General features: G+C 40.1%; 1 protein-coding gene across 2 annotated transcripts in view; it reads left to right on the top strand.

Moving 5' to 3' along the window:
* The first annotated feature begins 3,672 nt into the window (after nt 1-3,672).
* enpp1 (ectonucleotide pyrophosphatase/phosphodiesterase 1) overlaps nt 3,673-13,115 on the top strand; it is a 34,828-nt gene continuing 25,385 nt past the window's right edge. Inside the window, exons 1-12 of one of the 2 annotated variants that reach the window (XM_067241641.1) lie at nt 3,673-3,807; nt 5,723-5,798; nt 6,135-6,260; nt 7,564-7,689; nt 8,289-8,352; nt 9,358-9,455; nt 9,568-9,647; nt 9,825-9,944; nt 10,894-11,003; nt 11,180-11,245; nt 11,330-11,402; nt 11,716-11,824. In XM_067241641.1, the coding sequence (XP_067097742.1) occupies nt 3,673-3,807; nt 5,723-5,798; nt 6,135-6,260; nt 7,564-7,689; nt 8,289-8,352; nt 9,358-9,455; nt 9,568-9,647; nt 9,825-9,944; nt 10,894-11,003; nt 11,180-11,245; nt 11,330-11,402; nt 11,716-11,824 (1,183 nt within the window). Of the gene's footprint in view, nt 3,808-5,722; nt 5,799-6,134; nt 6,261-7,563; nt 7,690-8,288; nt 8,382-9,357; nt 9,456-9,567; nt 9,648-9,824; nt 9,945-10,893; nt 11,004-11,179; nt 11,246-11,329; nt 11,403-11,715; nt 11,825-13,115 lie in introns of those variants that run through there. The other variant, XM_067241642.1, reaches the window with a different exon arrangement.

Genomic DNA, 13,115 nt, shown 5'->3' with positions numbered 1-13,115 from the left:
AGTACATGTACCACCAACACAAAGTTATGGGTGAGCGAGCTGACTGTGGCAAGATGGCCGCCATGTGCGGACGTTCTAGACTCAGCCGTAAGACATCTTACCTTTATATTGTACACCTCGTCGGGCATTATCCTTTACATGAGCTCTAACTGGCTCTGAGGGAGACCCAACCCCCTCATTGGACACGGAAAGATTATTCTCAGGCTTGGACTTTCTTAAACTGGAACACTGTGGGAAATGGATGATTATAAAGGGAATCTCATTGTACATACATATTTAAGTCGATGCAGTCTGCATTTTACTTTATTGTTAAGTGCCACACTACCATCTTGTAGAAAGGAAACCATCCGCAAATCAACTCATTGGAGTGCTTTTTAGTTCATTCCTTTTCTGTTTCAACAACAACTTCTACTTTGTTTCAAGGAATAGTAATATCATACAGCACTATATACAATGCTTGCAATAAATGGCAAATAGCTAAATTACTTTTATTACAGAAACAGCTATTTCTAAATTCTTAAGAGAGGTTTTAATAGGCGTATATACATATAGGTTTTGCACATTATTTATTTAGCAGCAAGCATTGACTTTGGAGCTCCATTTATATTTTTAAAAGGCCTATTTAGATTTGTTTTCAATTGCTTACACACAAAATCCTTACTTGTCACACAATTTCTGAAACCTGACACTCAAACACCAGAACCACACCTCAAATCTGCAAAACCATACGCACATTTTTGGCCTTTGACTCAGTTTTCAATTTCATAAAACACTTTTTGCAAAACACAACACACAATTCTCCCCGTAACACACACAATTCTAACAGTAAGCATCTTGATTTCCTTTTTCAAACACAACCAATCAAAATGCCACACTAATTCATCAGTGCCTCACACTAACTCCTCACATGTGCAAACACTTATTGCTTTAATCAACCCCAACCAATCATGGCTTTAGAATAATTTGAACCTTTACTGTAGAAATGATAACAGGTATGTAACAATCTACTGTAATGTACACATGTTATAATGTACACATGATAGCTGTTTCAACACACGGTATACTATACACATACTTATATTTACAGTTTTTCTCAATTGTTTACACACAAATACTGGTACTTGAGACAGAATGACCACAACATGTAACACATGCACCAACCCCATGAACCAATTGTGCTAAACTACAAGCACAATTCCTGCTTTACACTCAAATTGCAGTTCTAACACACACTTTTTTAAAAACACTACACACAATTCTCTGCATTTGGCACAATTTTCATGAAGAAAATCTTTTGTTTTCACAAAGAACACACTGCCATTCAAATACGCACACTGACTCATCGCATGGACAAACACCTGTCACACAGTTTTACAATTAGCAATCAGAGCTTTAGCATAAAAGGGCAACAGGTGACCTCTTCTGTTTTTGAGCAATGGATGCCAACATTGGAAACAGAGGCAGAGGCAGAGGAGTGAGAGTAAGAGGAGGAGGACAGGGAGGACGAGGATGAGGAAGGCCAAGGACCATAATCTCTGATGAGATCCGAGCCGCTTTGGTTGACCATGTAGTCAACCATGGTCTAACAATGAGGGAGGCTGGGAAAAGAGTACAGCCAAAATTTTAGCAGGTACACTGTAGCATCCATCATCGGGACTTTCCGAAATGAGAATAGGTAAGAAATCTACTCTCACTACAAAATTGCAGTATGCCTACTGCATATCAATACAGTACTCAATGAGTACAGTAGTAAAGTATTGCCTGTGGACTGTTCTGTAGGACTGTAAAAATAAAGTATGTTTCAAGTATTTGGAAAATGTATTCCTACTTTGTATTCCTACACAGTATTTACAGTATTTTACTATATGTTTGGCAGAACTGAAAGATTACCAACACAAGGTGGTCGGGAACGTCTTCTTTCTCCTGAACAGGAAACTGAAATCATGAACATGGTCCTAGAAAATAACGCCATAACATTACGGCAAATACAAAGAAAAATAATAATAATGTAACTGTATACACTATACAGTAAATTATTCTGTTGTTTTGTATGTAAACCGCTGTATGTGCAACTTTGTGTTGGTTGGGATGTACACTGTGTACATATATGTAAAATATATTTGTTACCGTGTATTTCTGTGTTCTGAGTATAAAAACAATATTCTCAAATATTTTACAACACACTTATGTATGTACTGTCTGTAGTAAATGTAACACTGAACAAAAAAAGGCCTAACTCACTATGATGAATGAAGAAGAAGTGTTTTCCATTCATCATAGTGTTTTACATTGAGCACATCAGTGTTCAAATGGTTCTTATAAATGTCTATTCATATGATGGTTTGTGTTTGTCATTTGAAAACAAAATACCATTTTGAGATTAAATAACATTGTTTTGAATGTTAAGTTTAATTTTGCAGGAGAAGTGAGAGGTTTTGCCCATTGTGTGTGTGTTTTTTTGATTTGTGTGTAGAGTTCTGAGAGTATGAGGTATGCATTCAGAAAATGTGTGTAACCAATCGAGAAAAACTGTAAGCACCCATGCATCCATTGACTGCAGTGCACTGCATGATTGGTCACAGTCTGGTGGATTACTGTATCATACTGTGCAACAGTACAGTGACTGTAAGAAGACATTCTGACAATATTGTAGAAAATAGTATATATTACTGTATGCTACAGTTCATGGCACACACAGACACACCATTCCGTAATCACCTTTTTCAAAATTAGATTTGGTTTCTGTCCTACTACACTTTTTCTTTCGTACTGTGTATTCACAACCACAAATGCTTACAGTAAAAAAAAAAGTTTGGTTTCAATCTTGTTTTCGTGTTTACTATGAATCTTTCAACATCTCTGCCATTCCAGAAATGTACATAGGAGAGAAGAGTTTTAGGTTTTGAATAACTGTGTGTATATGATATATCCAAAAATGTAATATTATGGCAAAGGTGTTTGCAACGTAAGACAAATGTTTGCTTTTGAAACGTGTTTGTGATATTTTGAATGCAGTGATTCATTTTGCAAGAGATGCGAGGCATTTTGCATTCTGTGTGTGGAATTCTTGGATTTGTGTTTAAAGTTTTGAAAAAAAGAGGAAAGGTAAAAAAAAGAAGTGTGTCAGCAGTTGAAAAAAACTGTAAACTCCATGTGATGACTGTTTGAAAGTTATAATACCACCAGGTGGCGGCAGAATTGCACCAGTATACACTTCATAGACAGATACGTTGATAGCGTATTATATACAATGTATAATATTGTATTCATATGAAGACATGAATGACTGTTTTGTCTCTGATGTAGCCTACAGTAGTATTGTTCTATTGAAGTCCCAAAACGATTTAAAACATAGGTACATCTGTAGAATCCTGCATGGAGGAAAAAATAAACACATGCTCAGGAAGGCTGGTGGAGTTATATTTCACACCTCCCTGGCCGGAGGCTGGACTTCGCCGTGGTTTGTCCAATAATTGTACCGCCTATTGTAGGCAGGGTATGGTAACTGCACATGCGGACATTAGATAGACTACAATACACATATTGAGACGTCAATTGAAAAAGAGGCGGTTCTACATTGGCACCAAAGTCCAAAGGCTAAAGAGTGTCTGACGAGACTTAGGCAGTATAATAATTTAACTGATCTGTGCAAGTGCTGTCAGTGGCGACAGTATGGAAATATCCAAAGGGGATGACCATACTACAGAGCATGCAGCTACGTTATTAGGGTCGTCGAGACTTGATAATCAGATGAGACACAGTGATAAAGTGAAGAGGAACTCCAATAAATGCAAAATCATTCTTGGGGTGAGTTATTTGTATAATCTACAATAATTACGCTAACATTTTACAAGTTAAAGTTAATTGTAAATTTAAACTACCGAATTCAGCTTGTGTTATCTAGGTATGCCACATGTAGACTATCTGGCGTTTGAAGTCACGGACATTTACCCAACCAATGTATACATGTAGCCTATGTGGCCTTGTACACATGCCTATCTATCAGCCTGCCAGTAGGCCTATGCTGTGCTAAATTCCTACTTTAAAGAATGTCATAAATTGGCGAGTCAGTGTCATCGTCTCAATAGATGGTTTGTGTGGACTCAATTGTCGGGACAATAGTCGTGGCTTGTCAGACGAAGCTTTCTACATTCCTTTGAGATGTTTTGCAACATCTGGTTCATATTGACACATAAATGAGTTGTAAAATAAAATAACACATCTTGTAGCAAAGTGTACGCTGACCTTGTCGAACCGATGCTTCCCAGGTCTGATAAGACTCTGATTGGTCTATAAACGGTTTAACATTTCGCTAGTGTAGCTTTTAGACTTGACCTAGAAATAGACAATAAATTATTTATTTGCCATTGATTAAAATGAATCACGAACTTGATGAATATTTATTAAAAACTGTCATGTTAATTATAGGTTTAAGTTGCCAGTGTTCAATCTTAAAACCTGCGCATCTCAATAGCTTGCATAAGATAGGCCTACTCTATTTATTGTATCAACCTCCGTCTTCAGACGACTGTCCACTAACTTGTAGGTTTCCACCAGACACTGTTTGTTTTGATGATCGTCCTGGAGTCCAAAGGCTTTAGACACCAACCAAGGGTGAAAAAGCACCAATCTGAAAATAGACACCTGGATGCAGTCATCACACATACACATTGTGTATAGCTATGCTTGTGGGGACCTAAAATCCAGTCCCAAAATCCTGTTTTCTCTAACCCCAAACCTTAGTCCTAACCTTAACCTAAAAACCTAATCTGAATTGTAATCCTATCAAAGCTCTAAAGCTATCCCAGAGCAAACCCTAACTCCTAACCCCAACCCCTAATGTACTTCTATACCCACTGGAAATAGGACAAGTTTACTATTCTTGTTGGAATATCGGGTCCCCACACAGGTAGTAAAAAAGAGCCACACATACACTAAATAAACCCACTGTGCAAAGCCATACCAAACAGAGCACTATGTTCAGAATTTCTCAAACACTTCAGAATGAGGCCATGAACCCTCTTTGAAAGGCAAGCTCCTTATTATGTTATTTTTTAATCCACATTGAAAGTTACATGCCAATTTGGCATTACTTGTAATGTGGGGATTCCCTTATAACCGCTATTTAGACTGTACATCTGAGACATTAAAACAGCTGAATATCCTTCTTTCTAACATGATCTTAGTTCAAATCTGTGCGGAGTACTTCTTTATGTGGCTAGAATTCAGCATTTATTTTTTTCCCTTTTCTTGTTTTTCAACGTAAGCGTGGGTTAGGGTTAGGTCATGTGGTTTGGCACTGGGAAGAAGGAAATAAAAAATGGAGATCAAGATGCAGTACTAAGAGCCAAAAGCTCAGTCAGGAAAGTAGCTCTTCTCTTTAAACAATACTTCTCTGTCTGTGAAGTCCCTCGTCGGTCTTTATATACTAGTGTTTTGGTAATGCAGCATGCTTTTCTTGGGATGCAGAAAGCTCCAGATAAGGGAAAAGACGGACTAAACAGAATGATCATCCATCAGAGCAGATTGCAGTATAAGGGTTCAAAGTGTGTCCGACTCGATTCAGACAAGCTGTGATGTGTTGGAGAGCAGTGGAAGCAGGGTGCCAAACTAGCATCGATGTAAAGTTTTCAGAAGGCAGATTACACTGTTCTTATCATTTTAGCTGTAGAGATCAAACTGATCAAAACATGTTGTGGTCTTTGTCTATTGTGCTTCTCAGGTGCTGTTGCTGTGCTTGTTGGTGGTACTCATTCTTGCAGTGGTGTTTGCCTTGAGGCAGCGTTGTGACATAGAAGGTAATCTCAACCGTAAACAAAACCAGCTGTCTATGTGGTCCATGTCTAACCACAGGCATCTGTGCAAAACACAGTTTACTGGCACAGGTACACAAAAGTCCACTGAAACTCCCTGTATTCTCCTGTAGCATGAAAAGTACATCCATTTTAAAGTTGTTTCAGTCTGCTCTCCTGTGAACAGTTGTTGAGCTGTGATACCGTTACTTCACACTTGTGGAATTTATCTCCCAGGATGACATTAATGACTCCCTCATGTTCATGCATAACTGTACCACATGATCTTAAGGTAACTCATTTACATGTGCAGTATGTCTGTCACCCAACATGCCTCTGTAGTGATCAGCTGTAGAAACAGGTGTGTGACCGGGAGCAGGGACAAGTCTGCAACATGCCACTGCGATCCCTCCTGTGAGGCGGAGGGAACCTGCTGCCTGGACTACCAGGAAGTGTGTGTAGAGCCTGGTACGTCCTCACTGCCCAACACGCTCTCCCCAGAAACTCTAGGTCAACCTTACGCTAGACCGATTTACAACTGGTGACAGTAGGCTAGATAAAGATATTATTCATGCTGACCTGGTACAATATTATGTGATTTTGTATTCAAAAATGGGGAGAGGAGGTTTCAGTGTTAATGTTTGCACACTGCATGCCTTCTGTGCTTTTGTGCCTAAATGTGTTTCCTGGACATTTAAGGGCTATACACACTAATCTATAAGCGTAGACTATAATACTAACTTTGGGACAGACTTTGGAGTAGATTGAGTGTGACACAGAACCCATCTGGCTAACCCTGGTCAGCCCCCATCAGTGTTTTCACATGGAAATCACAGGACCGAAACATCTTTTTAGGGGCCTCACCCGTTTACTGTGGGTAGGCGTATCTGGGAGTGGTGCAATTCTCTGCTGTGTAGTTTCCCAATGCATTGAGGAATCTATCTCTGCCACCTAGTCAGCATGGCAGCCATATGTGCCTCTGGTTCCCTAGAGAGACCCATCTATTTGCAGGGAAGGCGGGGAAAGGCTTTTTTCTCTTGAGAACTGTACACGGAGACAGTGCAGACCTGTTAGACCATTCACATGACCACAGTCCGAGAAATGGAGAGAGAGAGGAAAGATGAGTTGGAGTTGGGGTTGGGGGGGTTCTCTCATAAACATGCTAGAATCCCTCCGTCCTCCTAGTTGTCCTAGCTGCTCCATAAGGTGTTCAGTAGATTGAGACTGAAGCGTCTTCTGAATCCAAAATGTTCCAGTTCCAAAATTGCTGTTGGTCAAGCATGTCTCCTAGGATTATAAAAATGATTTATTATATATAGATTTAACAATTATATTATTATCAGACAATAATGAGTTGTTGGTGTTTGGTTGGTTGGTTGTCAAAGGCAAGGCCCTGGAAATATTCAGCTCTGAGAAAATATATTTTCATTGTCTTACGTCTTACAGGTCAACTGTGCTATGGTAGGGTGAACAGGCAGCCTCTTTTGCAAAACTGATGAGAATTATTTCAGTCTATTTTGATTTACTGTCATGAATTTGTCCTGATGTGACTTTCTAGCATACAGTGATTTCTCTCTCTCTCTCTCTCTCTCTCTCTCTCTCTCTCTCTCTCTCTCTCTCTCTCTCTCTCTCTCTCTCTCTCTCTCTCTCTCTCTCTCTCTCTCTCTCTCTCTCTCTCTCTCTCTCTCTCTCTCTCTCTCTCTCTCTCTCTCTCTCTCTCTCTCTCTCTCTCTCCCATCCCTCACTTTGGGTGTTGTTTATTTCCCACCAGGTCAGCATTGGACCTGTTCCAAATTTCGCTGTGGGGAGGAAAGGTTGTCCTACAGTCTGTGCTCCTGCTCAGGGGGCTGTGAGGCAACGGGAGATTGCTGCTCTAACTACTACAGTGTGTGCACGGGTAAGGGAGCAGGCTCAACCAAGCCCCAGGCCTGAGTTGCAAGATGGCCCACTAGCGTACCATAGTCAGTCAGTCTAAGCATGGTCCACTGTAGGAGCTTGTTTGCTTAGTTTCGACGTTGTTTGTACAAAAAAAAACATAAACTGCACCAGATGTTAGAGTGTAGGATGTGTAGTTCACTGTGTGTGTGTCCTACTTAAATTGTCTATTATGACTCTGCTAGATCATGTTTTATTTAGTTTGGAACACTATAATTATTTGTATTTTCTTTAGATAGATTTGCATGTATTACATTTATGGGGTTGGTTGATCTTTCTCTTTTCTAGCTCCCCATTGTGGTAGAAAACCTCCCTTTGTGCTTCTGTTAGCCATTGCTTTAACTATCTTAAATACATTTCTCTAGTCTCTGAGCCGTGGTTGTTTACGACATCATTCATATTCCTTGGCTTTGCTAATGTGCTTTTTCAACAAAGTAATTGCTGTAATCATTTAGATAACATTGTAGGTTTGATCTGTAGCCAGATTAACACTGAGAAATGTGTATAAACGGTGTAGGTACTGTGGTGATATTGTAACTGATAGTTGTATGTCTTTTCTAGTGGGTGGGAAGTCGTGGCTGGAGGATGAGTGTGAGGACATCAAAACACCCCAATGTCCTGTTGGGTAATACTCATTCACCTCAACACCCCAATGTACTGTTGGGTAATACTCATTCACCTCAATACCCTTATGTCCTGTTGGGTAATACTGGCTAATAAACCACAATATCTGGAGAGCAGTTCACAGGGATCGCAGGGTCTTTTAACCGCTCACTGTTTTTAAATGTTGAAACAGAGTAATAGATTCTTGAAATGAATGTAGTACAATGAAGCTGAAGCTGTATTTGCATGTGAAAGTACTCTAAAAACACAATTAAGATATCAGCGTTGTCTTTTATGACTGGACTGATTGACTGTAGACACCAAAAAGAACATCAGTGTCTTCATGGAAACATACACGTTTGACTCCATGAGTGTGTCTGCACTACTGGAAGGGTGTGACCCTAGATTCATTAGACTACGGAAAACTAAACTAAGAGTTTATTTTAAGGACAGTTTAAGTTTTTTCCAAACAAATTAATTAACTGTTTACTTTTTCTACAATGTGAGTCAACCACACAAGGTTTCTTTTGGATGTAATTTTTTGTGAGTGGTTAGTCTTTCTAACACAGGAATGTCCTCTCACACAAAAGTCTTCACACTAATCAATACCTTCTGTTTTAATACTGCTGTTACTCAACTACGGAGAGACTAAAATAACTCCCATATCTGGCCTGGCTGCAGCTCTTTTTTCTGTAGGAGTAAGAATAGTGACTTGCAACCTATCTGAAATGGGGAATAAATGTGGCTTTAGAAAGTAGCTTTTCTATTCCAGAAAAAAGGCATGGGGAAAACTTTTTTTATTTTGAGCGGGATGGAGGAAACTCTGTCACAACAATGGATCCAGATTCTCCATTTGGCACCGCCTGTTCACTTCAATCAAGTCAATGAGCTCTACCGTACTTTTTACAACAAGGCGCTGTCATGCAGAATCAACTTGTGTAGACTCTAGTCTATAGTTAGACACAACTCAAATCTCCCCATTTTTCCAAAAGGGTTGATAAATGCTCTCTCTTTGTTTATTCTTCAGTTTCTCCAAACCCCCTCTCATCTTGGTGTCTATGGATGGGTTCCGAGCAGGGTACTTGAAGGCTTACGGCAGCCTCCTTCCTGTCATCAGCAAGTTACGTAAGTTACAGTACTTAGCACATCATTGCTCGACAAACACTGTTTATGTGGTGGCAACAAGCCACAGGACAGTTGTCTGAGCTAGTTCTGACCAAACCTCCCTGTATTCCAGGCAACTGCGGGACATCTACCCCACACATGAGACCTGCCTACCCGACCAAAACCTTTCCTAATCATTACACCATCGTGACTGTGAGTCAGTCATTCATCTCAATTTAGTCTCCCCAGTCCCCCAGAGTTAAATACACATTAAATACACATAAATACACATGTGTAATTGTGTGTGTGTATATTTGTGTGTGTGTGTGTGTGTGTATATTTGTGTTTGTGTATTTGTGTGTGTGTATGTGTGTCATGTCCTCTCTGCAGGGCCTTTATCCTGAGTCTCATGGAATTGTGGACAACAAAATGTACGATGTGACCCTGAATGCCAGCTTCAGTCTAAGAGCTGCAGAGAAGTTCAATGCCAAATGGTACCAAGGCGAGCCGGTGAGAGCTTGTGTTCTTGAAATTCTGTTGGGTATTGCCGTTCTTTAGACAATTCCTTAAACAATGATATAGAAAAAAGATTGATGGTTTGTTATTCTCTTTTTGTTGTTACAATCGTTTCCCAGATCGATACTATAAACATTGAGGCTCAGGGGAACAGAAACATGATAGAGCACGCCTCTGAACATTTCGTTTGGTCTTACTCTAAAATTCCCCTAAACTCTTGTACAAGTATCATTGAAAAACATCCCAGAACTGGAAGTAATACACAATATCTTAGGGCAGAACTGTTAAGATATATGGATTGGGTGGGAACAGAAGTTATCGTGCTTTAATTATTTTACTGTCATTTGCCCTCCACAAACTCCACAAGGGGCTGTTCTGTTGACAGCAGTCAGTTGAATCTCAGTGAGATTGGGGAGGCAGGGTTTCAGTCCCACATAAGAGGCCTCTTGAAATAAATATGGGTTCTGCCTCCGCAAAATGACAGGCTGCACGAGCTGTGGGCTTCCCTCGTTTGGATTCTCTCTCTATGAAGTTTGAGACTCTCTTTGCATGCCATCCTCCAGCTCAGTGTCATACAAACCCCCGCCCAGACCCCCCACCCAACCTCAAACGCCTCCCCTCCCCCTTCACACTCAATGTGGCCTATGTCCAGAAGCAGCCTGAGTCTGATTCAGAAAGACAACTACATGTCCCATGACCACTGATTGGGATTGATGGTGAAACTCTGTATTTACAATATTTTATCAGTGAAATCCAAATGGACTACTCAATGCATCAAACTATTTGATCGCATTCCTTAAGAGTAAACTGTGTTTGCATGGCTTTTTTGGCTAAAGCCTTTCCCAGTAATGGAAAAAGACAAAGAGATATCTGATGTTTGAAGATTTATGATTATTTCTATGCATGGGTGTATTTTGAGAGTCTAATGTTACTCTGAGCGCAGATCTGGTTGACTGCCATGTACAACAACCTGAAATCAGCCACTTTCTTCTGGCCTGGATCGGATGTAGACATCAAAGGAAGATTCCCAGATTACTACAAAAAGTATGACAGGTAAGGAATGAATAGACTATTAACTTGTTTATAGTTTATATGGAATGTTTATATATGTGTATACTTATATACACATATATAAATACTTTTTTGTCAATGTATTTTTTTTAAATAGAAACAGTTTTTATATTGATTGTAATTTCTCTGAAGAATAAATACATTTTGGTTTTATTCAGAGTTATTCCATTTGAGAAGAGAATCACAACCTTATTTGAATGGCTGAGTTTGACTGAGGGGAAAAGGTAGACTTTCTCCTGACAGACATTGCACATCCTCCTTATGCATGCCGTCTGTCCTTCTAACCTCTGGGCTGTTTGTGATGGCAGGCCTGATTTCTACACTTTGTACTTAGAAGAGCCGGACTCTTCAGGTCATCGCTATGGGCCGATGAGCAGCCAGGTCAGACCATCTGTAACCAGTGAACAGCTGAATATGCTGTACTGAATAACTGGCAACAAGCAGACAAAACATAGACAGAAACTGCAAAGTTAACACTTATACAGTAACACATATTTATGTACATAAATGTATATTTCCTACAGTACAGTAACACATATCCATATACAGTATAAAATCCATATTTGAAATGGGTGACATGCCTTAAAAAAACAACAACAAAAAAACACGATTACCAGTAATCCTAATAAAATCCCAATGGAGTTGTAGTCAGGCCCATGCTGGGTGATGGGTGTAAGTGAGCGTGTGTGTGCAGGTGATCGAGGCTCTGCTGAAGGTGGACAGGCTGCTGGGGCTGCTGATGGATGGGCTCAAACAGAGAAACCTGCACCTCTGTGTCAACATCATCCTGCTGTCTGACCACGGTGAGGACTAGCTACACACACTGTGTCCGACTTGGGATTCCTCAATATTTTTGGTACATTTACATTTATTCATTTAGCAGACGCTTTTATCCAAAGCGACTTCCAAGAGAGAGCTTTACAAAGCACACATTGCACACATTGTGAACAACCAAAGTAAGTGCCAAAGGGAAGAACCATAAGAGCATGTAGTTAAACAAGTTACAATTAAACAACATGAACCGCTATAAGTGCAAGTGTACCTGTGGAAAAAGCAAGAAACAATAATAAAAACAATATATCACAGCGAGTACAAAAATGTAAATCAGTTACCATTGACCACAAGAGCAACAAGTCTCTAAGCAAGAGTCATTGTGATCCTTGAGGAAACTAACATCGGGTCAAGCGAACCATTCCTAAGTACCGTTGTACTCCCGGAACAAGTGTGTCTTGAGCCTTTTCTTGAAGGTGGAGAGACAGTCAATGTCTCTGATGGAGGTGGGGAGTTGATTCCACCACTGGGGGGCCAGTGGTAACAAAAAAAACATTACATACTTGGTCTTTGTGGTATACATTATGTATGAAAAATGGCAACCGTATTTTAAGCACATCAATACAGCCCTAAGCAACGTATCCTTTGCCCTACATGACAACACTAACAAAATTAGGTGGGCAGCCTGAATTGTATTTTGCTGCTCTGATACATAATTAAATAACTCATGCTGCAAAACTCAGTTAGTTTGAAGGGGTCCATTTGTTTGAATTGTACTGTTGTACTGTTGCATTGTTACACTATGTGCCCTCACTTCCATCAGCCCTCCTTTGTGGGGATGTGCAGAAGCTACAGTGACTGTCGGCCCCACTGTTTGTCTTGGTTGAGTCATAGTATAAGTTATGTATAAGTAGAAGTTATTATTTGTTTGTCTTAACAGCCTAATGGAAGAGCAGTTCACCACAGTGAAAGTAAATGTAGTGGGAGTCAGGTGGCTGAGCGGTTAGGGAAGCGGGCTTGTAATCAGAAGGTTGCCAGTTCGATTCCCGGCCGTGCCAGATGACGTTGTGTCCTTGGGCAAGGCACTTCACCCTACTTGCCTCGGGGGAATGTCCCTGTACTTACTGTAAGTCGCTCTGGATAAGAGCGTCTGCTAAATGACTAAATGTAAATGCTTTTAACATCTGCACTGCATGTGTGTCTAATCACTCTTGTGATTAGAAATGTTTAGCATCTGGGAATTTAGACAAATGTGGTTCAGGCCACCACTTAACCCTTGTGTTATCTTCGGATCATTCTGACCCATCAGTCATTGTGGCCCAC

Source organism: Osmerus mordax, chromosome 8 (assembly GCF_038355195.1).
Source record: "Osmerus mordax isolate fOsmMor3 chromosome 8, fOsmMor3.pri, whole genome shotgun sequence".
NCBI classification, from domain to species: Eukaryota; Metazoa; Chordata; class Actinopteri; order Osmeriformes; family Osmeridae; genus Osmerus; species Osmerus mordax.
Note: the sequence above shows the minus strand (reverse complement) of the source record. Positions and strands in the feature narration are given on the sequence as shown.